Source organism: Syngnathus typhle, linkage group LG15 (assembly GCF_033458585.1).
Source record: "Syngnathus typhle isolate RoL2023-S1 ecotype Sweden linkage group LG15, RoL_Styp_1.0, whole genome shotgun sequence".
Classification (NCBI taxonomy): domain Eukaryota; kingdom Metazoa; phylum Chordata; class Actinopteri; order Syngnathiformes; family Syngnathidae; genus Syngnathus; species Syngnathus typhle.
In genome coordinates, this window is record NC_083752.1 from 8,768,800 (window position 1) to 8,792,739 (window position 23,940).

At 41.5% G+C, this 23,940-nt stretch overlaps 1 protein-coding gene across 12 annotated transcripts in view; it reads right to left on the reverse strand.

Moving 5' to 3' along the window:
* Positions 1–3,273: 3,273 nt before the first annotated feature.
* Positions 3,274–23,940, reverse strand: part of LOC133168248 (unconventional myosin-XVIIIa-like) — a 39,783-nt gene continuing 19,116 nt past the window's right edge. For 11 of the 12 annotated variants that reach the window (XM_061299684.1, XM_061299679.1, XM_061299683.1 and 8 more), the window contains 22 exons: positions 23,613–23,741; positions 19,952–20,095; positions 19,759–19,848; positions 19,207–19,326; positions 19,018–19,132; positions 17,838–17,965; positions 17,581–17,735; positions 16,593–16,716; positions 16,310–16,510; positions 16,085–16,195; positions 15,438–15,542; positions 15,111–15,257; positions 14,908–15,021; positions 14,080–14,196; positions 13,833–13,916; positions 11,799–11,936; positions 11,415–11,600; positions 11,194–11,333; positions 10,675–10,719; positions 8,009–8,131; positions 5,685–7,095; positions 3,274–4,861 (listed from right to left, as the gene is read on the reverse strand). In XM_061299684.1, coding sequence (XP_061155668.1) covers positions 5,700–7,095; positions 8,009–8,131; positions 10,675–10,719; positions 11,194–11,333; positions 11,415–11,600; positions 11,799–11,936; positions 13,833–13,916; positions 14,080–14,196; positions 14,908–15,021; positions 15,111–15,257; positions 15,438–15,542; positions 16,085–16,195; positions 16,310–16,510; positions 16,593–16,716; positions 17,581–17,735; positions 17,838–17,965; positions 19,018–19,132; positions 19,207–19,326; positions 19,759–19,848; positions 19,952–20,095; positions 23,613–23,741 — 3,912 coding nt within the window. In that variant the 3' untranslated portion in view covers positions 3,274–4,861; positions 5,685–5,699. The remainder of the gene's footprint in view (positions 4,862–5,684; positions 7,096–8,008; positions 8,132–10,674; positions 10,720–11,193; positions 11,334–11,414; positions 11,601–11,798; positions 11,937–13,832; positions 13,917–14,079; positions 14,197–14,907; positions 15,022–15,110; positions 15,258–15,437; positions 15,543–16,084; positions 16,196–16,309; positions 16,511–16,592; positions 16,717–17,580; positions 17,736–17,837; positions 17,966–19,017; positions 19,133–19,206; positions 19,327–19,758; positions 19,849–19,951; positions 20,096–23,612; positions 23,742–23,940) is intronic. The other variant, XM_061299685.1, reaches the window with a different exon arrangement.

Here is a 23,940-nt window from a genome sequence, read left to right on the forward strand (position 1 = left end):
GTATACAAAATAAAACAGGAAGTGATAACAGGACCAAACAAAACAATCTCCCAAACCCGACAGCGTGACAAATTTATTGTCCTAAAATCTGGGGTGCGCATTATACATGGGTACAAAAAACTTTTAATTTTTTATTTATTTATTTATTTATTTATTTATTTATTTATTTATTTATTTATTTATTTATTTATTTATTTATTTATTTTTTAAGTCCCAATGATCGTCACACACGCAGGGAGGCAATGGGTCCCATTTTTATAGTCTTTGGTATGGTCTTAACTAGGCTGGATGTAATTTTTTTTGTTGGCGTTGATTTCTCAGACTGCCCGTAAACGCACCACCGCGCTCCGTGCGCGCACGGGAAAGAGGCGTGCCGGGCGCTCACTGTCGCATTGCTTAAAGAGTGCCTTTGTGTTTTAGGATGAACAGCAGAGACCAAAGGAACAAGGCAGTGTTGTGAAATAAAATATTACCTGTAATACGCATTTTGTTATTTGCTGATTGAAACTGCTAATTAAAAACAATTCTCGCTTTTTATATAGGTGACGTGTCTTGCGCAGCCGTTCTGTGCATTTTATTTCACAACACTTTGCCTTGTTCCTTTCTTCTCTGCTGTTCACTTCAAACACGCTCCATGCGACCGCAATGCTCTCGTATCAGACGCTTGCTCGATCGCCTGCTCGTTTGCTGTCTGTCACAATGTACCCTACACAAATCCGAAACATTTGTTGCGGCTCCGAGTCACGACGAGGGGCAAGTTTTGGTTTCCAAGGGTGTTTTTATTCCTCTTCAACGTCTCTCCCATACAGAGCCGCCTTTTTCACGTCCGCACGCGTCTTTCCCGTGCGCGCACGGAGCGCGGTGGTGCGTTTATGGGCAGTCGGAGAAATCAACGCCAACAAAAAAAATTACATCCAGCCTAGTTAAGACCATACCAAAGACTATAAAAATGGGACCCATTGCCTCCCTGCGTGTGTGACGATCATTGGGACTTAAAAAAAAAAAAAAAATTTTTAAATTCATAAAAATTGGGTGCGTATTATACATGGGTACAGGCTTTTTTCCAGCATCAGCATGCCATTTTTAGGGTGCGTATTATACATGGGGGCGCACTATACACGGAAAAAAACGGTAATTCAGTTGAGTTACTGTATTCCATACAAATTGGCATTAAGTGGAAATTTTATTTGCTAGTCCAAGGTTACTGTGATTGTTTTCAGGTTTCTTCATAACTAATTGGAATCATCTATTTATCTTGGCAAAAGCCCCAAGTGTGTTTCCAGTCGAGGGCTTTAAAGCAAAGGGTGAAACACACAGTTAATGAGCACACATTTCAGCGACTACTTTTTTTTGTCAAGCCAGGTGAGTGATCTTTTTAATTCCACTCGGAGGAGCTTAGAGCAAAAGCCATTTCCACTCCCTTACAATCCCCCCAATTGCGGACCATTCTGTTAGATCTTAAGTCTTCACTTTTAACAAACAGAAACACGAAGCAGTGACAAAAGCGGTAACTTTCTCTTTTGAACACCCCGGAGTCTTCTGCAACCTTAGCTCATTGTAACGCTAAAGCAATAATTTCAACATAGAGATTTTCCTGGGGCCAAGCATTTTCCAGCTATTTGTTTTCAAGATTCACACCGTGCTTCCATAAGAGTAGGTGCACAAAGTATAAAAATATCAAAGATATGCCACAGCTAAAGGTGTGATTGATTTTGATGGTGGCTTCCACACAGAGGGAGGAAAATGACTGCATTGTTCCTCCGGCTCTGTGAAGGCCTATGCAAAATGTAAACAATGTTTGAGGCTGGCTTTTTCAGCCTCGTTACAAGGGCTTGCTACTGTGCGGTGTTCATTAGAGTGGAAATGATATGTGCAAACAAAGAGAGGCACCCGAGCAGTGCGCTCGGCAGCGTAGTTGGGTTTTTTTTTCATCTCAGAATTGCAAATGAATGCAGCCTCCTCACCTGTTCCCGGCAGACATCATCCCGGTCCCTCCAATCATCACCTTATTGGCGGCAGGTATCCATCAAAACATGGGCCACCCTCATGAAAACGGAATAACCGCTTAAACAAATTCTCCCCTTTTCCTATACCCCCATCTTTCCCGCCTCTGCCCAAGGTCAATATGGAGATGCTTGGCAAATAGAGATGCTTTGCGACAACTTGAAAATCTGACTCTGCTTGGCTGCTCTCCAGCTTCTTTGTAATTCTAAAAGCTGCATACTTGTCCAGAGTGGTGCAGGGTTTTATTGGAAGAGACAAGTAATTTCCATTTATGTCAGGGAAGGACATAGCTGCATGTAAATTACGCGTGACATGTAAAGCATGTACGGCAAGCGAATGCCTCAATGTTCTACTTCAAAGCAAACAGTCAAATAATGCCGTGTGGCGTCACTGTTTATGCAGCGGAGGGGCAGTATGAGTGACCAAATCTTTCGATCTGAAAGCAGTGGACGTTCCCCAATTGCATTGTCCAAGTTATACGTCACAAAAAAGGTGGAAAAAGTGATTAAGGATGAGCAAATCCGGCATTTGAGCAGCGTCGTGTAGACTTATATATCTTATAGCATAAGAGAGAGACTTTGTTCCATAAGCACAGACCTGCTCAGCTTTGCCAGGCTAATGACTTCCTGCTCCAGCGGTTTGGGAAAGTGTTAGAGAGCGGAATAAGTCAAATCAGAAGCCAAATTTAATCTGCCACTAAATGGAAAGCCTTTAAGCAGCCACCCAGAGGGTGCACACAAGCGAGGTGAAATTGCATCAAAAGCTCTCGGGCAGAGTGAAGGACAGGTTGTGTCGGAATGGGGATTAGAGATTGCTTGGATAAATAAGATTTTTTTTCACCCCAGCAAAACATACTGAGCGTGACTATCCAGCAAGGTGGTGATTCGACAAACCATCAATCTATTTCAGTCGACTCGCTGTAAACTGTATAAGGATGAAGATTGATGGGGAGGAGGAACTCTTTTGCTTTCCTTAATTTGCCTCCAGCTTAGTTTGCACGGCAGAGCTGTGCGCGCTACATATTAAAATGTTCAGTGATAACGTGAACAACAACAGTCTGCATTCCCTGCAGCTCTACTACATTCATTTTCATGAAGTGTTTGTTTCCACGAGTCTCCTGAGAAAAGCCGGTGGGTACGCCGAGGAGATACTCGGGGTCGTAGCTAAATTTAATTAAATGCATCTGGAACTTAAATCTCATTTCGGACCCACTATTCTTCCACTTTCATGACGGGGTGAATCAAAATGGCATGACACCCGAAGCTGCCGTTGATTTTGTAACAGTTCATTTATTTCCTAGAAAAAGGTCATTTGAAAAATAACGATACATTCCAAAAATGAAACCGGACCAGACTGCTCAAGTAGTATATGTAATAACAGCCCTAAATGTTCTCACTTACACATATTTGTTTCTGTATTAATATTTATGTGCAGTGCGAAGAAGAAAGAAATAAGACATGAAATGCAGATTAGGTTTTTCTGGGAAGCTATGCAACTCATGGTATTTTTTTTTCTTATTTTTTTTAGAACAAACTGTAGTTTGCATGTACTTCCTCACAATCAGAAGGCCCAAAATAAAAACATCCACTCTCTAAACAATTGCATCCATATGTACTAGTCCTACATTACAATTCTGCCTTTTCATTAAATGGATCCAAATTCTGGCGTAATAAATTGTAGAGTTGACTATTGTTTTATTCCTACAAACTAAACAACCATATTATCTCATTTTGAGGGCTCCACAATGGTCAAAATAAATAAACCAAACAAATATATATTCCTACAAACTGAGTAACCATATTCTCCCATTTAAAGGGCTCAAATTAAATAAACTAAAAACAAAAATCGTCAAACTTGAGTTTCGTAGATCAAAAAAATACTGTGCACATTAACACTGGTGTCAACAAATGTGAGCTTGGTAAGATTCTAAACTTATTTCAACAGGTACAAGCTTGTCTTTATAATGAATCTCTTCAACTTCATAACAAGTAGCAAATTAATAATGTCCAAATGTGGACCACAATTTACTGTAGTTTCTATCTGACAATTGCATGTTTTAACATTCTAGAAATCTATGTAGAATACAAACCAATGACATATAATTTACCTTATAAAGCTAATTATGTCTTGATATAAGAGTGACTCCACTTATAAAGAACATTTTACTGCTGAATAAATACAAAGATAATTGGAGTACAACAACTGCTTGGTTAGTTTTTAAATTCGAAATCACATCATCAACTGTTGATCATTTGTCTCCAATTATCTAATAAATTTAACTGCTCTGACATTTCGATGTAAATTGTAATTTATGGTAATTAATTTCAAGAGGCCTGAATACTTCCTATTGAGCGAGCCACCCGTTAATATGGAAAGATAAGAGGAGTCTTAAAAGTTGGTCAGACTTTCTTGGAGAAGTCCATCCAGAGCAGGCTTATCTAAATCCTCTTGGCAGGGCTGAATAGACGGCAAGTGCAGAGGAATGCTTAAATTTGCCTGAAGAGCAGCCCTTTAAAAAACAGAAATGGCGGAAACCCTTTTCCCCCCAAATATCTCAGCTTCACTTAACTTTCTCAAGCATCACATAAAAGGTGAGCAGACATAAGCCTCGGAAGCAAACTCGCTTTCACGACGAACAACAAATATGACAGAGTTCCAAAATTAAAGGAACCAAAATTGCTTTTCACTGTTGGATTGCATCCCTACTGTGTGTTTGAGAGCACAAGGTGACCCGGGTTACTGTTATGACGTGCTCTCGCCGTAGCGCGGCCTCGGCAGCTGCCTGTCTTTGTTTGAGTCCATCTCGTCCTCTTCATCGGATTTGCCAGGCGTCACATGTCGCCTGGACACAGCAGGGCTGTAAAGGTCAACGCATATGAATCAGGTTGTATTGTTAGTACTGAACAAACAAGAAGTATCCCGGTATGTTACGGCTTGCTTGCAAGTCACTTCCCTTTTGCTTACCGTAAATACAAGACTATTATTCTTAGATGTCCTTTACTTGAAAGGATTAAGGTGTTTCCAAATACTGAAATATTGGTATAGCCCGAAAAATACGGTAGTTAATTTAATTCTGATAGCTTGTGAGAAAGGTACTATCGTGCTACCGTGAGGCATGCATTGTCCGATTCGACCGTTACCGTAATTGTAGTTTCACTATTTTCCGAGTGGAGGCTACATGCTTCTTCGACATTAATTCCAAAAAATGATGGCACTGTTTTATGAATTACCCTAATCTTGGCTGACAACTTTGAAAAGCGTTAGAAGAAATGAGATCATCTCAATTTGATTTGGGAAGGTGGGCGGGGGCAAGTCTCCAAGGTGTTGATTGCTTTTCTGGTTTAGCTGTTGCTGCAAAACAAATAAGTGCTACATATTGGCCAATATGCGTGGGTGGCGTGACTTGACAACTGTAAGCTCTGAGGCTATTTTCTCTTGTGATTTGGGTCTTTGGTAACACCAAAGCAGAAAATGAGCGTGCCTTTTGCATTGCAAAGTGCTCCTGCCTCATGCACTGAGTGTTCTTCCAAATCCGGTGCACCAAATCTTAGTTGGAGCATCGCCGGGTTTGAATGATACGAGTTAGTGTTTTCGAAAGAAATATGAGAACACAGCCATTAGTAAGTTAGCCTGATTGGTGAGTGATCCAGTTTTGGGGTTATTGTCACACCAAGCATCACCTTCATTTGTTGCCATCAGTCACTGTCTGGCCTGTATAGATACTTCATCATCAAGTTATCCATCTTCTTTTGTTTCCGCTTGCTATTCTTCTTGCTGGGCGTTCCACCACTTGCATCTCCCTTTTCATCATCGGACAGCTGTTTCAGGCTCTTTTTAACACTATTGGAGCTGCGGTATGAGACCGTGGAGTCAGACGAGGAGGATTCAGACGAGTCTGAAGATGAAGAGGAATCTTCTGACTCGCTTTCCTTTTTCTTGGATCTCTTCTTGGACTTTTTGCCCTTCTTTCGCCTTGAGCTCTTCCTGCTTTGACGATCGTCTGAAGAGGAGTCGTCGGATTGAGTGATTTTGCTTTTTTTATCTTTGCGTCTGTGGGAGCTGGTACTTAAGATGCTAGAAGGACGATTGCCGTAGTCCAGAGCAGAACCGGATGCGGAGCGAAGCAAGCTGGATTTACTGCACCCAAGCACTTCATCGGCTTCCATCTTCCTTCCCTCCTTGCTTGCTAGTCCGTTCTTCTCTTCTGCTTCCTCATCACTGGACTCAAGCTTGCTTCGCTTGAACTTAATAGGTTTGAAGCTGAGAACCTCGTTGATAGCGGCCTCCAAATCGGGGTCCAAGTAATTTCGGTGCGTGACTGGCTTGATGTCAGACGTATCTGGTGGGTTTCCATCTGAATAGTGAGCTCGGGCTGGGGTCGAGAAACTACGTGTGGTGGAGCGAGGACTGTATGGGGAAGGCCTTCTTTCAGCAAAAGCAACACTTTGGCCATCGTCATTGTCATCATCATGGACATGCACGCCAAACTCGCTGAGGCCGCAACTACGAGCGAGGGACAGGCGAGAACTACTTCGCTTGTCATCTTTCCAGGAGCTGCTACGATGTAGCGATCGAGGGCTGGAGCGTCTCACGCTGCTGATGGTGGACTTGATGTCGTCGTCGTCATCTAACATCGTCCTCCTGGTGGATATCCTGCTGGGAGCTATAGAGGAGATAGTGGAATCTTTATCAAATTCAGGGCTGCTTCGCGAAGTCCAGCGTGACTCCAAACCCTTCCTCGCCCTGCTAGTGGCTTCGGAATAGGCCGAGGAAATAACGGAGGCTTTGTCATCCAAATCTTCCTGAGCTTGGTTCCTCTTCCAGTTCTCCTGGAGATCTCCAGACTTGGACTTGGCTTTGCGAATGGAGGTGTGGTCAGGGGCGTCAGGCTGTTCTTTGAGAGCGCTAAAGAGGGAGTTCTCATCGCCTGTCCCTCCGATGGAGTCTTTAAGGTTGGAACGCTTCCGATAGCTCAGGGAGCTCATGACAGACACGGACCTGTTCTGCTCTATGTCTTTGCCATCCTGACTTCCATCACTTGTCTTCTCCTTACCCTCTTTCACATCTTTGGCATCCACATTTGCTGCATATCTACAAGGTATTGGAATATATGAATGACATAAATAAAATATGCATGTCTGTTAGGGCAAAGAAATGTATATGATGAGATCTGGAGTGCTGATGCTAATCTGTAATGTCGGATGACACCGATAATTTGTCACGTTCTTTTTGTCCTTTGGAGGTTGATGGCAAGGAAGCGCACTCTCCCTCTAGCTATTGCTGTTTGTGTACACTATGGCTTTGTGGGCAGTGTGGCAAGAGTCAACAAGTGAGAAGATCTATGGAAGCAGAGGCATCATTTAACAGAAGCGCCAACTGGCCAGGGGCCACTTCAATAAATTTGACAGCAGCCACTTCGCCATTCCGGCTGCTGTCATTAGAGAGATTACTGGAAAGGAGAGCAATGACACCTCATCGCATAAATTACCCTATTCTTTTTTTGCCTCGGGTAATCTTGGGCATTTTAAAGACTCCAGTTAGTTATTGTTCAAGGAATGTATTTTTTTGTTGTTGCCACAATTCGTTTGTCTGTTTTCAACCAGATTATCCAACAAAGAGTAAATCTATTCATAGCTTTTGTTTGGACATAGTAAAACAGTAGGAGAGACACAGTTGAGAGGAATATGTTGAATATAGGGACAAGGAAGAGCTCCAGAATGTTTACATGATGTTACCTACCAAAATTATGGATACAATTTGTTTTGGTTGACAGTTTGGAGGTTTGCACTGTGAGTGAGAATGAAATTCAATATGGTCATTATAGCATTGCTAAAACATATCGACTGGTGGCCAAAGACTCACGCACGGTACTATATAGCGAGTGTGACAGAGGTTCTTCAGTAACGAAGCGCACTGCTCAATATAGGCCTTATCACTGCTCTATCTCAGGGATCCATGTGGTTATCTGTGATGAGGTAAGAGGATGAGAGGAGGAATCGCTAACCTGGCACACTTCAGACTTCCCTCGTCCGACTGGGGCTTGGAGGAGGCTTTGTTCTTGGAGAGCCAAGACTTAACCCCATCCACACGATCCTCCACCTCAGAATCTGTGTCTGTCTCTTGCCCACTGAGAGAACAAAGAGGGATGTTATTGAGAAGCACTATCACAATGAAACAAATTATATCCATTCTAGAAATGTCTTCTTCTTATCTCCACTTAATGAACAAATGACTATTTAACAAATCAGTCAACTTGATTCCTCCTTTAGTCTGCTTTCTGTTGAAATGTGATGGGTGGGAATTACTCACAAGTAAAAACTTCAATGAATATTTATGCCATGCAATCACATAGATTACATAATGCTGTGTAATGAATAGCCACTTTAGAGGTTAGTTTAATGCATTGCAGTGCAGACTGAAGAAGCATAAATCTCATGCCATTACTCAACATACTCCAGTCAAAGCACATGTATCATACGAACAGAATGCAGATCAAGCCCTTGGCGGGATAATCCCCTTGTTTGGCTGCTGGCTGCTAGCATGTCACCCGTTTCTGGTGCTTGTAATGAAGCAGAGCCATGATCATCAAAAACTCCTAATGTTCACTTGACATAATCAATATCGAGACCTGTGGATCAGAGTTGGGGGTGAGATAAATTCCACCTGCTCAGACAGCTGTCATCCATTCTTTTAAATGCAATGGCGAATTTTGGGTGACTTTTCTAGCGCAGACGCTCGAGGAATATTTTTTTGATCTCTGCTCCCGGAGAAAAATGTTGACACCAAAATAATCTACTCTATTTAGTCGACAGCTAGAAGAGTAATTAGTAACTTGAAATGCTGTATAGCCTGACAAGTGGCCACCCACCGCTCAAAATTAAATCAAATTGAACGGCCAGGCACAATACCACCTCAATGGATACTTAACAGGTAGTTGCCATTCACCATCTCCATTGTCTGAGTTTGTCCTTGCAATGTTTTGCACCTAAACTTTAATCTGAGAAATAATTCTTTGTTCCTTATATAATTAATTGAACTTGGGTTCATCCCATGCAGACGGTTAATAAGGCGGAACTTCAATATGTCTTTGTTATTCAATACTAAAATGTCTAAAACTCCAAAAATAAAATGCGCTACTATATAACTAGCTTAATGGTTGCTGGTAGAAAGATTTGATTAATAGTTTCATCTTCAATATCATTCATAGCCATGGATTCATTGTGTTTCGTCCATGGACAGTGTCTTCTTTTCACTAAATGCTAATATACTTCATCCATAGTGTAGGGACACCTAACTATAAATAAAAGTGACAAGATGATCCATCTTGGCGTATTTGCTGATTGTGAGGAGAAAACATTATTCATGATGATGTAAAATGATATGCTGGTAAGCTTTATCAGGTGTCCTAACACTCATCGAGAAAAACTCCATCATCAATGTCACCGTGGCCCCTGTCACAAATTCAGTCATTTTTCCTTTCAGAACAAAGTGTTCTGTCCCTATTTTGAGAGGTCTGTGCTGAAAATCTCTTTTGTAATGCGAGAGAGGTGTGCAAGCTTAATTCCGAGTTAAATTTAAATTGCCATTCTTTTTCTCGTCTACACTGCATGCTACGTAAATAAAACAAAGAAATAAGATAATGACTAATGTCCCACTATAAAATCCAAGCAATGTGGGAAAAAGGTGTGTTGCACAAATGATGTCAGGAGCGATTTGTCCTTGGCCTTGCACTTCTTGCTAACCGCTCCCGAGGCCTACGGATACAAACAAGCCCCAAGAATCTTAACGTGAACGTTAATGACTTCTGACAATCAGCCTTGGCTGCTTGTAAATCTTTGTCACAAATACTCAAACTCAGCCTCAAATCACATACGCCTCAATATTACCCTTTCAGCACCATAACTTTCGAGTTAATTACGAGACATATTGACGGATGGTTTACATTGACTCGAGTGTCCTGCACGTCTTACCGTTTATTCACCGTGCCTGGACCGTGACTTCCTAGCTTGAGGTATCCATGTTTAATTTTGAGTGACATTAACGGCCTGTTTGTTATTGTTACCGTTGGCAGGAGTGTATAAATGCTTCAAGAGGCGTGTCTATCATTCTGTTAACCTCATTTAGCTTCATATGACCAGTACGATGCAGTGCAATTATACCACACTGGATTTATTGAAAGAAAAGAAAAAAAAATAAATCTAAAAGATAACAATGCAGTATTCCAGAAAACTTTTTGACACATCTTGTTTGAGTTGTTATTCCCACATATAATATCCATATACCGTATTTTTCTGTCCATAAGGGACACCGGGTTATGTGGCACATTTCTGCACATCAAGGTAAACAAACCAGCACTACAAATATTATTTGACTTCAATTCAATACCAAAATATGACGCACTGTTGATTTTTTTTAGAAAATTTAAAGGATTATAAATGCACCATGTAGTCTGAAAAATGCGGTAATTCTATTTTAATTTGAAAGATGTGGCGAAAACCTGCATGTAAATGATATTGGTGCACAAGTTGCAGTGAATATATCAAAATGTTGGTATTTCTCAGTGTAACATACTGCATTGTTTTCTCAACAACAACAAAAAGGTGTAAAAACAACCACTATGACACACACACACACACGCACACACACAAAGAATGCTTGTTCCGCTCTCACGTTTTGTTCTTTCTTTTCTGATACTTTGTCACCATGTCTTGCAAACTGCAGGGAAAGTGCGGGTGACGCCAAAACAGGAACAAGAAAACAGAGGAAAAAAGAACAGGTGAGATATGCTCACAGCAATACAATCATTATCCACTGTAAATCTGTTACTGGCCTTTCTTCTCAAATACTTCATGTTTCTTTTTGTTTTTATCTTTCTGCCTTGTAAAGCTCTCTATTCATTTATCTGACTCAAAGATATACAAAGGATCTGCAGCATACAACGGTATTAAACCAGGTCAGGCAGAGTGAGGCATGACCCAGAATTACAAGCTCGGTTTAAAAGAAATCGCTGCTGGAGACAAAAAATAAGTTATGATTGACAGGTTGGAACGAAAAAAATAAATCTGTGCGCTCGTTAGGAATCATTTCATTCAACACAATGTTAGACTACAGTGTTCTGAATAAATCTGGAATACATCAAGGTGACACATATCGTATCAATCGCAAAACAATTAAATCTGTATTTTGTACCTGTTGATTAAGTCGTCGTTGTCATCACTCTCCATTTCGTCTTCGATAGCAGCTTGCAGGTCACCTATCCTCTTAAAGGCCAGTTTGAGATCCACTTGTAAGCTCTGATTTGCTGCTTCTAAGCTCTCAATGTCCATTTCCTGGTGAATTGACGTTAACGAAGTCATTTCCTCTTCGGTTCTGAGGACAATCACATTATCCCAAAGTGCCCCGACACCTACCAGCTCGTGTTTCTTTCGACTCGCCTCAGCCTCTTTTTTGGATACGCCAGCCATTTCTTCTTTCATGTCCCTTATTTGTCTCTGCATTCTCTTATTCTGCTCCTTCTCTCTGTTCTCTGCAGCAATGTGTTGGTTCCTTTCCTCTGACATCTTCTCAAGATTCTCCTTTAGACGAGAAACCAGGCTCTAAGGGAGACGTGGGAGAATTTAGTCAGCTTGTCTGGGAAGTAAAGTAGCAGTTCAGCAAACAAACAATAAAAGCAGAACCGTGTTGGCTACGGAATTTTTCTACATATAAGTCGCACCTTTTTTCATAATTTGTCTGATCCTGCGACCTCTTGATTGAAAATGTCATGTTGGATGTGTATTTAAGGAATGTCTGACCTCCAAACGTTTGATCTGCGTCCTCTCATACTCCAATTTGGTTTCCAGCTCACGGATCTTGGCTTCTTGACGGCTCACAAGAGACTTTTCAACCATGGATTGTTCCTGAAACTCCAGCTGACTCTGCAGCGAATGGAGCTGTGGGAAGAACACACAAACACACATATGCGCATTCTTAGCGACACACAGCACTCTCAATGCCAATTTTTGCTTTACACTTTAAAATGAATACAGAATAAAGTCTCAAATAATGTCTTTTGTATTCATGTATTAACCTGCATTATAGTCATCATACATGCAGTAGCAGCAGCACCCCATCAATCAATGGTAGTCTTTTTTTTTTTTTATAAAATGGAGGGCATTCAAATTTATTTAATATGATCGTGATGGCTGCAGGGAAAGTCACTTAATGGTGCAATCAATGTCCATTTCTGTCAGTTGAATCATTTTGACTGATCAAAGAAGCAAAGAGCCCTCACAATAAAACCCAAAAGGCACAACGGGCACTTAATGAGTGACTTTTCATCTGAAACGAGCTGGTGTTTTTTTTTAGTTCTGCTTGGATTTTTATTTAAGAAGTCAGATTGCCCTTTTACTGGGGAAGAGATAACTACTTCAAGGTCAAATGCGTAAGATGGCTATCGGTGCCTCTGACATGCCCGCAGCTCCCGGTGAAAATAATTCTCATGGGTGGGCTTTGCAGGGAAAAACGTGGAGCGAGGTTTTCGCACAGGTATGGCTTGAGTTTAGATCAGGAATTCTCAAAGTGTTGTATGCACGCTCTTTTGCGCGATCCATGGAATAATTAATAAAAATAGAATAAAAGTTTAAAAAAGTGAGAGACACTTTCATTGAATCATTAATAAAGTGTATTTTTCTTTTCTGTTTTAAGGCAGCACACCTGAATAGTGCTGGATCATTCTTTCTGTTCATGTTGACTGTGTGCATTTTGTTTTGCTCTAATTTGGACACATTCTTGTTTTTTTGTTCCTGGTAGGAATCCCACCCATCAAATGTGCTTTGTTCCTTGTGATCAACCAGTCGTTTTAGCACGTCAAGTTTTTTTTGGGGTAAATTACAAATAGGTTTGATTCATCTCTATATTGTTGAAACCTGTTTGGTACACATTGTTTTGTAGTTTTTGCTCTTTGGTCCTGTAGTTTCATTCGTTGCTTGAGCTTTTTAGAATGAAAACTATTGCTTTTTCACGCTCAAATACTGATTTTGGCTTAAAAAAAACTGTTTTTGGTGGTACTTGGTGTCGGACTAATGTAGTTGACACAGTAAATGTTGGCTGGCAGCAACACAAACTCTAAAAATGTTTTATTTCCTGAGTCCCAGTGCTCAAAATGTTATCTGATAATCTTGAGGGAGAGGAATGTACTTTTAGGTACCTTTTCTGGACAGCATTCTCAGTCAAAAGAATTGTATAACCAATAACTTGTGCTATATGCACAAAAAGCACAATTATCATTCTGTTTAACATATCAATGCATGCTGAGCCTGGATATTTACATAGCAGACTGTGTAGTAATAGAATGAGCCAGCCCAGAATATAAAGCCACATTGAATGATGTGGTCGCTTCAGGTTTACAAGGTGTAAACATCTACAAAATAAAAATGTTCAAATACACAGTGGAGCCTCATTCAGCCCAGAGATGGGCTGCGGTGAATTTACAAAGACCACTGCAGAAAAGGCAGGCGAGAATACACTGTGAATATAATAAAGACTCAACCAGGACCTACCAGGCTAATACCAAGAGCTGATATGGTTATGCTGCTCGACTATTGACTGACTAGGAGTTGAGGCAGGTCAGCTATTCTATGTACTGATGGCCACTAAAAAATCTTATTTGGGAGCAACATCCTCTGGATTATGGGTGCAATTTGATATTGTGAGGAATACCCAAATATTTGACATTCAAAAGCTTAACTTACATCTTACATACATGGGGAGTATGAACATTTTAGGATGACTACCCTTCTACTTGAGTTTAATTTATCTCATAAGATGGCAGTCGGCTGTGTGTGTACCTTTTCTTGAATCTCCTGCTTCTCCTTTGCGGCCTCCTCAAGCTGCGCCTCCAGGTCACTGATCCGACCTAAATCTCTGGCAGACTAATTTACATAAATTCAGTCATCATTTGGGATGTACATATGAGGAATACAGAAAAACATGTTGCACAACCTGATTCAAAAAGCACACGCATGCATAAATCCGGACTGAGTGTCATTGATGGATTTTAGCTGGCTGGGGTGGGAGGTGCGGAGGTTCGGTTACCTGGGCGACTGCAGCTTTGTGTTTCTTCATCAGTTCATTCATGTCCTCCTGGTCTTCCTCCGTGCGAGACTGCAGATCATTCTTTTCTCTCTGAAGGCGGCTCACTTGCTCCTCCAACTGATCCACCACACAAAAAAAAGGGAAGGGAGCTGAAATAGGACGTATTTGTGAGATACGATAAATGATCATTAGTGAAAGTGGAAGTACTACTGGCAGGACGATGAGACCAATTGAAGATAATCAATGAGCTCATTTAGGCTGGCAAATGTGCAGCCAGAGCAGATTGCTGCCAATGTCCGCAAGTTCATCCTCTAGGGTGGTTCCAGCCCTCCAAATGCTTTCGTTAATGTGAAACATTTCCAAGACGTGCCCTTGACATATACACAGCAATTAACAAGCAATGACCCCTGAGACACAAAAACCTCTGTCAACATGTTGGAAATGCAGCCAGCGTCACTATGTGGCAGCTATTAATGAGCAAAGGGGGGCAATTTTACCCATTAGTACAAACTGTAGAAATGAAATATATGCCAAAGGGCACGCATTGTTCTAACAACCCATCAAAATGTGATGATGCACGGATACTGGTGTAGGCTCAACTGCAAACAAAGAGGCCAAGTTCTCTCATTTGCATTTGATTTGTTTTAACTGAAAAAGTGAATTGTTGCATTGCTTTATTTTTATATGCATGACACAACCGGGTGCTTTTTCAAGAACGGTACGGTATCGCACGTTACCGTCATTGTGAGGTAAAACTGAAGCCATCTTGGCAGTGAAACACGATAATGTTGTCCTCCATCACGCCCTCAAGTTGCGTCACTAACTCACCGACAGTTTGGCTTTCACCACGTCCTCCATTTGGATATGCAAGTCCTCAATCTCTAACTCCATGCTCTTTCGGGCCTTGACCGCAGCCGCACAGGTGAATTCGGACTCCTCCAGCTGTGACGAGTGAGAACGAGAAGGTCGCAGATCTGATTCTAGTTTTATCTACCAATGTACTATATGATGGAGTGTTAGGAGCGGCATACTTGATTTTTGAACTGGGCGATCTCCCGTTTGCTTGGGGCATTACTCTTCAGGTGGTCCAACATAATCTGGGCATCAGCCAGCAGGACTTTGGTTCTCTTCAGGTCTTTCCTCAGCTTCTTCTCACTCTCCACATCCCTGTGGCTTACCTGAAAGACAAATCATTCCCAGTGTTGATAAACAAGCTCTGCTTTGAACACAACTCTCAGCACCTGACGAGATTCAGCAGTAAATTAAAGTTCCTTCACACACACGCACATATGAGCACGGCAAGACGCTAACACACGCCTCTGTGCTGACAGGATGAAGATGAGACAAATGGGGCTAACCTGTTCCTGCGCGCTCAGCAGTTTGGACTCCAGCTCACGTCTCTCGCGCAACACTTTTTGCTTATCGTCGTATTCTTCCTCCAGCTGCACCTCCATCTGTTTCAGCTGAGAGACGCATGGACGGGGCGTCGCAAACACAATCGACTCACAAAATCACACGTGTGGTAATCTCTAGCGTTTTTTCAAACTTGGAATCAGATATGTCAGTCCTTTTGCCAAATGTTACATTTGGACTTTATAACTTATTTTAACATCAAAATAAATGAAAAAACAACTTGTAAATAAAATTTCTGAGAGAAAAAAAAGCTTTTAAGAGACCATAAAGGTTGTGGGGCTCATACTATATGTGGCAATGAAGCCTTCAAAACAGCCCAAAAAAGCTTTTAGCGCTCTCGCTCGCTCTCTTTCTCTATATACGTACATATATATATATATATATATATATATATTTTTTTACGTTTGTTTACATGAAAGCAGCCCTCTGGGGACCACTGCTCTTGCCTGTCTTGTGTTTGATGTCTTGCATAAAACCTGATATCAGAAAGAACTCTGTGCAGTTTGACACCCAACTATAAAGGCATTCTTCTTGGTGTTGCTCCGAGCCTCTTGAGAATATGTGCATGACTGTGAGAATGAGAGGGAGCTACCTTCTTACTGCAGGACCGCCTGATCTCGTCCACCTCCTCATCTTTGCTCTCAATATCTTTTGAGTGGCTCTGTCGCTGCCTTTCCATCTCCATCTCAAGCCGCAGCTTAGCCTGCATTCAGTAAGAGAGGACACACACAGAATAATATAGCAAGTTAAAAAAAATAAAATAAAATAAAAAACGGTGGCACTGCATGTTGAAAGGTTGCCCAATCTCGTCATATACCTGCTCTAGCATCTGGATGGTACCAGCCTGCTCATCTAGTTCCTCCTCTTGGTCTTTCACCTTGGCCTCAAGGTCACGAAGCTGCTTCCTGACCTTGGCCAGTGATGCTTCGTCCTTGGACTCCTGTGAAGAGAGATCCTGCAATTCGGCCTCCAACTGCTGCACCTTCATGTTGGCGGCACACAAGTCGGCATCCTTTTCCTGTGGTCCAAGGAGACAAGAGTATATGCTTGCGCCGTACAAAGAGAGAGGACGGGCAGCATGTAGAATATGTTTCGTAAACCTGAAGCTGCTGGTGGATGTTGAAAATCTCAGCCGCCATCGTGTCTTTCTCACGAGCCAACTTCTCCCTCAGACTTTTTTCTCTTTGTACCTCAGCCTGGGCCTGGTTCTGCTCAAGATCGAATCTGACACACGCAAAGGAAATTGGAGCAAATATCAGCATCTGGTCATCTGCAATATTGTTTACTATGAGGTATAAAAATTAGCAAGAATTTTTTGTTTTACCATAAATTCCCACAATACCAGGAATTTACAGATTTTTAGCTATAACTACTCCAAGTTTCCTTTAAATTGTCGAGGTTTTTTTTGTGTTCTCCACTTCCATTTGTCTGGTGTTTTGGTACTGGGTTGTGATAATGTGCACCATGTTTTCTCTAGTTGTTGAGGCAAGAAACACTTATGGTTAGTGAATGTAGAAGCCAAGTGTTTCACGTTGTCAACTCGCCTCGCGGTAATTTTTCCCCCGGTGAAGCGCAACTGAAAATAATTTCACCCACAGAGCATCTTCAATTAGCCGCAGGGGATGACTTCTCGAGTGCTCTACGTCTGAGTCATTTTCTAAGCTAATGTAATTCTGCAGATTCCAGAGCAATTTAGACACTATTCAAATGAAGGGGGGAGGCGGTTACATCCTAACTTGCAAGGACAAAACAACATGCAATGTGATAGAGTGGATAGAATTGTTACCTGGAACCACTCTATATATACCGTGAGTGTGAATGGATCTGCTGTATGCCTGTGATGAGTCATCCCTGTGATTGATTGGTGATTAGAATAAAAGTGCGTGCTTGCGGGAGTCTGCATGGGACTTTCAATTTGACCAGAAGCAAGTTAAGACTGAAATACCTGCTTGTTTAGGGGAAGAATGGCATGCCATTACTTTTTCTCCATCAGTGTAGATAACGGTGGCTAAATGTGTGCAATTGTGCTTTGTGTGTCAAAATGTAAAGACATCCGGAAAAGCAAAGATGGGGTGAGTTAAAACTGACTTCCTCTGCTTCTTTTCCAAATCGTGATTACGGCTCTGGAGGCCCTCCAAATGACGTCGGGTATCCTGCATCTCAGCCGTCATCTTCTGGCACTTCTTCTTCAGCTGCTGCGCAGAGTGCTGCACATCCTCATTGTCTGTCTTCAAATCGGCCAGCTGCGGCATGAACGTTATCATTTGATTTAAACATACAAAGCTGAGACGATCAAATATTAAATCTAGCCTTTGTGAATGATTGAATATGACAAAGCGTCTTGCCCTTCTCTCAAGCTGTCGTTTGCTCTGCTGCTCCGTTTCCAGCTTGTCATCAAACTCTTGCTGGAGTTTCTTTTTGGTGAAGTCTAGTTCCCGAATGGCTCTGTTGTATTTTATGCGCCACTCACCCCCTGGAGAACAAAATGTGACCAAATAATTTGTTTTTGATGCAGGCCATGAGGTAAACAAAAAGCAAAAGGCTCAAAAGCTCAATGATGATTGATGCTGTGGATTAGGTGGCACATTGTACGGGAGACACTTTATATTACATCGAAGGACTGAAATAAAAGAATCTCATGAAATAAAATGCTCTTTTTTTTTTCTTATCAAATCCTGACTTTATGAGGTCAAAATGTTTGACAGGAGGACTACAAAGCGGCTCTCGCATTCCACACAGATCTCGGATAAACCTGAGCGCCACGGGCCCGAGCAGACAACAATGGCAGTCAGAGGAAGACGTGATTAAGTGGCTCTTTGCATGAATCTTAGCCGACCCTAATTCTGGAGCTGTCGGGAGCAATCAGAACTATGACAGTGTCCGGGCAGCCATTCAGGTTTAGGTTCATTTCCGAGCCTTATCATTTTTTGGGAGACTGTCCGTGTCTCCTTCACATGGCAGTGGCGGCTCCTCCATCAACGCTGCTCATTAGCATATATATAGCATAATGACATCTCGCAAGGCCACCGGCTCAAATCTCAACGATTACGTTCTCATTCATCGAAGAATTCTGATATGCTCTGTAATGGCTTGTCTGCGGAGGTTGGTTTGGGGGGGTGAGCAAAAAAGACTGCCTTGTGGACAATGTTCTCTCGCTGAGAGCTCACTTTCCCAGCAGGTGACGACCAATCAGCGGCCGGCATTACTTGTATGCCTGGGAGAGAACATTTTAATTCCCTAGTGTGAAATCCCAAACTTGGAGGCCGTACTTAATAGCATTATGCAATATGTCTGTCAAGTCGCCTATGAAACGAGTAACGTTAGTGAATCCCACTGGGGACAATTACAATAAGTGAGAGTTTTCAAGCTGTCCACAGACACTTAATTAGGTACACCCGAACAATCTTTTAGACATTTGTGGGAGGTGAACACGGTGTCCAATTTTTGCGCTGACTGCAGATAGGATTGGAACAACGCTGCACTCTACTGAGTGTGTTGTACTTAGTTTCCCATGTTTGAACTAACCGGCATCATCATCGTCCTCCAACTCCCCGTTGAGCTCTGAAGTTTTCATGAGCCGAGCTTCCGTCAACTCCATCTCCTGTGCTTCCGTTTGTTTCTTCATGGTTTCAAACTTTGCCTGAATGGCACATTTATTCTAGACTTTAAAGTTTTGATGGCAAAAATATTTTTAATATCACTGCGTGTATTTGCCTGCAGATCCTTCATGTCTTTTTCCAGGCGTAGTCTCTCTGTCGTCTCGTTCTCAAGCAGCTGGGATGCTGACTCACTCGTGCTCCTTTCATCAGCGAGTTCTGCCAACAAATCTGCAATCTGTTCACATATAACATCATCAATTTACTCATCTCGTACTTTGTAATATGGAACGAAGCATCGCAATATCACAGTCCATTTTTGCTCACCGACTATATTGTGGGTTTTCAAGCAATCATGTTTTATGGGATTTTTCCAAGTACAGGAAAGCCCAAACTTCTGTTTTAAGGTAACAATTGTTTTGAAGGGTTCTAATTCTAGTAACTTGTACTGTAAGCCGATTTTCTTTAGCCCATCTATGGCAATTTGCATTATGTTACCAATGAGAGGGTATAATAAGTAAATAAAAGTAGTATATGATTTGCTTAAAAATGTTCATGCCGAACCATAAAATGTATAATTTATTATTTTATTTTCTAGTCTTATTATCTGGGAAGTGTCAACCATCTTGAAATAGTCTTTTGTATTGTGAAGAGCAGGCTGCCAACCCACCCTGCTCTCCAGTCGATCGGTGTTCAGTCTCAGCTCGTTGCGCTCTTTCTCCACCTTCTCCAGCTTAGACTTGTGCATCTGGATCTCCTCCTGAGGCACAGAACAAATATTGTATAACATGTCATGTTATGTGTTAACCTAATAGAGCGTGTCATCTTGTGCGTGTCAGTGCAGTGGATTCAAGCTAGCTCACATCTTTGCTCCGCATCTGGTCCTCAGTGAGCTGCACCTTAATGAGTGGCTGGACAGTCGTGAAAAGCTTCCACCATGGCCAGTCTTTTACACCGCGGTTTTTCTGGATGTTCTTCTGGATGCAACGAATTGCTAGATCCTGAATCTGTTGGCATCAAAATAAATCAAGTAATATATGCAATGGCAGACTACGGTATAGTTGTATTGCTTTATCGTGTTTGGTTACAAACTGCATGCACAATTGATACACAAACAGTACCTTCATGCTAATAACCACGACATGAAAAAACATTTTATGAATCACGTTTGTTTTATCGCCGGTGTAAGCAGCTATCCAAGGGCTTGCCAGCCTCCTACTGAGAATTTCAGCCAAGTGTGTTCCAAGGCTGGAAGCTAATTTCTGATTAATTAAATCAAACACGTTGGCAGCTCATTCGAAGGATTACACGATTTCCATGCCGCTTATGCATGAGGCTCTTTCGCAGCAGCAGATTACGGGGCAAACCCAATTAGAGCGACACGATTCTCAGCATCGGGTAAATAGCGCCCTGAAGGTATTCCCTTTGACCAATTAGGATTCGTCACACCAAGAACACCTCACAAAGAGGAAACTGCAGCCAATTGGTGACATGAGTCTTGTCTCATCTAGTCAGAAATGATTGGGAAACAAACAAATAATTGAATGACATGAGCACCGTCATTTCGACAGTGTGACGACCGTGAAGGCAAATTACCAGAGAACTGCATTACAGCAGCTAAAGATGCGTTTTAGCTTTGTGTTTGTATGCGTGTCAAACACCTAAGAGCTGCTACTGCTGACACCTTAAGCTCATTAGTGGGATTGGTATATTCATGCTTTAAAGGATTATCTCTACATGCTGATGTTGGACAAGAAGGCCTGTCTTGCAATCTCTGTTGTTGTTGATTGCCAAATGTGTTTGATGAGGCTGAGGTCAGGGTTCCCGAGTCCTTCTACACCAAAGTCATTCAAGCAAGCCCGCATGGATTTTGCTTTGTGATTTGGGGCATCGTCATGCTGGATCCTCCCCAAACAAAGTTGGAAGCATACAAATGTCCGCAATGTCGTGGTAAGATTAACAATCAAGATTTAGAGGGAGCCTAATTGATTGAGATGGCTGCCGTCTATAGTGTATATCTCAGCATCTTGGGTGACATTCAAAATCAATAGAGGTAGAATGATAATTATTCCTGCAAGGAAATGTGGACTTATTTTACCACATCTCTCTCAGCAACTTTGCGTTGAATGACATCAAAAAATCAATTGAGTTCTTGATTGGACAAAGACCAATAATTCCTTGAAGTTTTGAATTGTAATGAGTAGTTAATGATCTATTAACTAAGCATCCTAATCAGGAAGTTTTTTGCACTTACAAAGAAAATAGTTGTGCAATAACATTCACCTTTCACGGCAATCACCTCAGCATTCTTGAGTCCAAAATTCAGTTAGTGGGATTCTTGATTTGAATGTTTAACAGTCTCTCAAAAGCAGTTTAAAGGACAAAAAGTGAAAAGAACATAATGGAACACTGCCGTGTGACTATAGGAATGTTTGCTTTCATCTATTTTCTGCCTAACCTTAATCGCAATATGTGAAAATATTTACTGTGTTTTTAGAGGGCACCTGAAGGACAAAACTCACAAAGCGGGAGATGACAGTACTGTAAAACTGTGTTTATCCTTGACAAAGGACAAAAAGGAGATGCGAATGCATGTCACGTGGGCTTGGCACATCCTCGCATGCCTAACATGCCAGGCAAAATCAATCAACAGCCCTTCTGTCTGTCAACAAGCCAGTCTTCCATAGGGACACTAACATCTACCCGTCATGCCACCTGGATTGCTCAAACACTAGCAAGAGACATTGTGGCACCATCAATTTGATAACCGATTAACAAGAAAAGTACAAGTGGACCCTATTATACGATGATTCTTTCAAGTTTGTCCAACAACTAACCGAATCAGGGTTAAGGATCATATTGTAATATTTAGTTTGCAACAAATGAAATGCATTGTCTTGTTTTCAAAACTGATACCGACTGAGTCTGTCGTTGCATATGGCTGTTTCACAGCACAAAGTTGTTGCAGTCTCCCGCGCACTCAACTCCCACTCACTGTTTGCAACTTGTGATCTGATTGAACTGCATATGCAGAACTAGGGATGGCTGACACCGCATGGTAATGAATGAATAGAATTTTTGATTTCATCAAGCTGGACATGGGTGGAAATTCCAATCGTGTCGATAAAAGATGTAGCGTTTTTTTTTTTTCATTCAAGAAAAAAATATAACAATGAATGGAATATGCCACCCCTCAGGAAAGACAGCCATTTTTAGGGTCTGACTTTGCATTCAACACGTTTCTGATTGCATTTTACATTATACAACGTCGGCGTGACTCAGAGAATACCATTATAAGATCAAATAATATGATGGTTTATCATGCTATTATAGTATATACATATTCAGGGGATAAGAGTCATATGGGGAGAGAGGCAAGGAAGTGGACACTTTGCAAATTGATTTTATAATTGCACAGTTGCCCAGGCAATTTTACATCACTTCTTTTTTTTTTGCTGCTGAACTTCAAGAAGATTAAAAATGCACCAGGTTCTTTGCCCACTTCAGTGGGAAAAATGGCCTTTAAACATAAAAGTGTATATAGAAGACAAAAAGAATGAGCAAGATATCTGCTCATGAATGGCATGTTATGCCACACTATACCACATAACTATTATGCATTTTGAATTCTGTTGCTGCTGGTTCCATAATCACAGAGAAAAGGAGTACAGGACTGTACAAAGTATGGAGGAGATTTGTAGAAATTGGTCTGATCATGTGTGTGTGTGGGGGGGGGGGGGGTATTCATTACGTCCACTTCGAGCTCATAATAAAAAGAGCTCATTTAAAATAGATTAAAGTGGTATAGTTAATGGAGGAAGTGACAAGGTTGCATTTAAGGGCAAAGACAAACAAGGCACATAAACAATGGAGGTTATCACTCTGTTTTAGTGCTTGCTGTCCAAGCAACTCTTCCATTCCCCAGGAGTCGGCCTCCGTCGTGAACCCCCACCTTTAGCTTGTCATCTCGGTCATCCTCTGGTATTTAATCCTTTTGCTTGAGTTGCCCTATTTTGAAAAGAAGTCCTCATTCTATGACTGTCATTTCAATTCCAGCAGTGTGCACAATAGTTTATAAAACCGCTTAGTTGAATCTATCGATTTGCAGTGTCCTTGAGTCATTCAAAATAAACACCATCTCCTTGAGTTGTCGCATTCTTGCCTCTATCCATCCACGTCTGAAGCACAATCAAACATCCCCACTGACAAGCTGACTGGATGTGTCATATTAAAGAGGGCCAGTTTGAGTTAGTCATTTTTGTAATTGCTTGCAAAGCAGGGGGGATTGACTGCGAGTGCAAAGCAAGCAGACATTAGAATAAGGTCGGAAGAGCAATTCCCGGTTCCCGCAGTTCACGTTGTTTGCCTGCTTTTATCAACGTTTGACCCCTTTTAAATATGCACCATCTTTGATTGCATTGCTTTGTCATTTAAATGTTAATTTGAACGAAACATAAGATGTTTTACATCCCAAGTATTTTCATTCAGGATGATGCTGATAAGCATGTGGTCCCTTTTGCTTACCTTTCTCTTTTTAAAAGCTTGTCGTGCTAGATAACCTCTACAAGCAGCTTGGAATAGGATTAAATGACGCTTGGTTTGCTCGTCCCTCTGGTCTTCCAATTTGGCCAAGGTTCCAGCTTTGAAGAATAGCTAAAATGAAAAAAAAAAAGAGTATGTTTTGAAATGTTTGATAAAAGAACACAGAAGGAAATGACAACAAAATTAGGCAAGGTTGAAATGCTTCTCCAATGTTCAATCATGATAATTTAAGGTCTTGTCAACTTGAATAAATAAATGGCAGAATCAATACAGCACATTTGGACCTTGATGGAAACATCGGGATGCACAT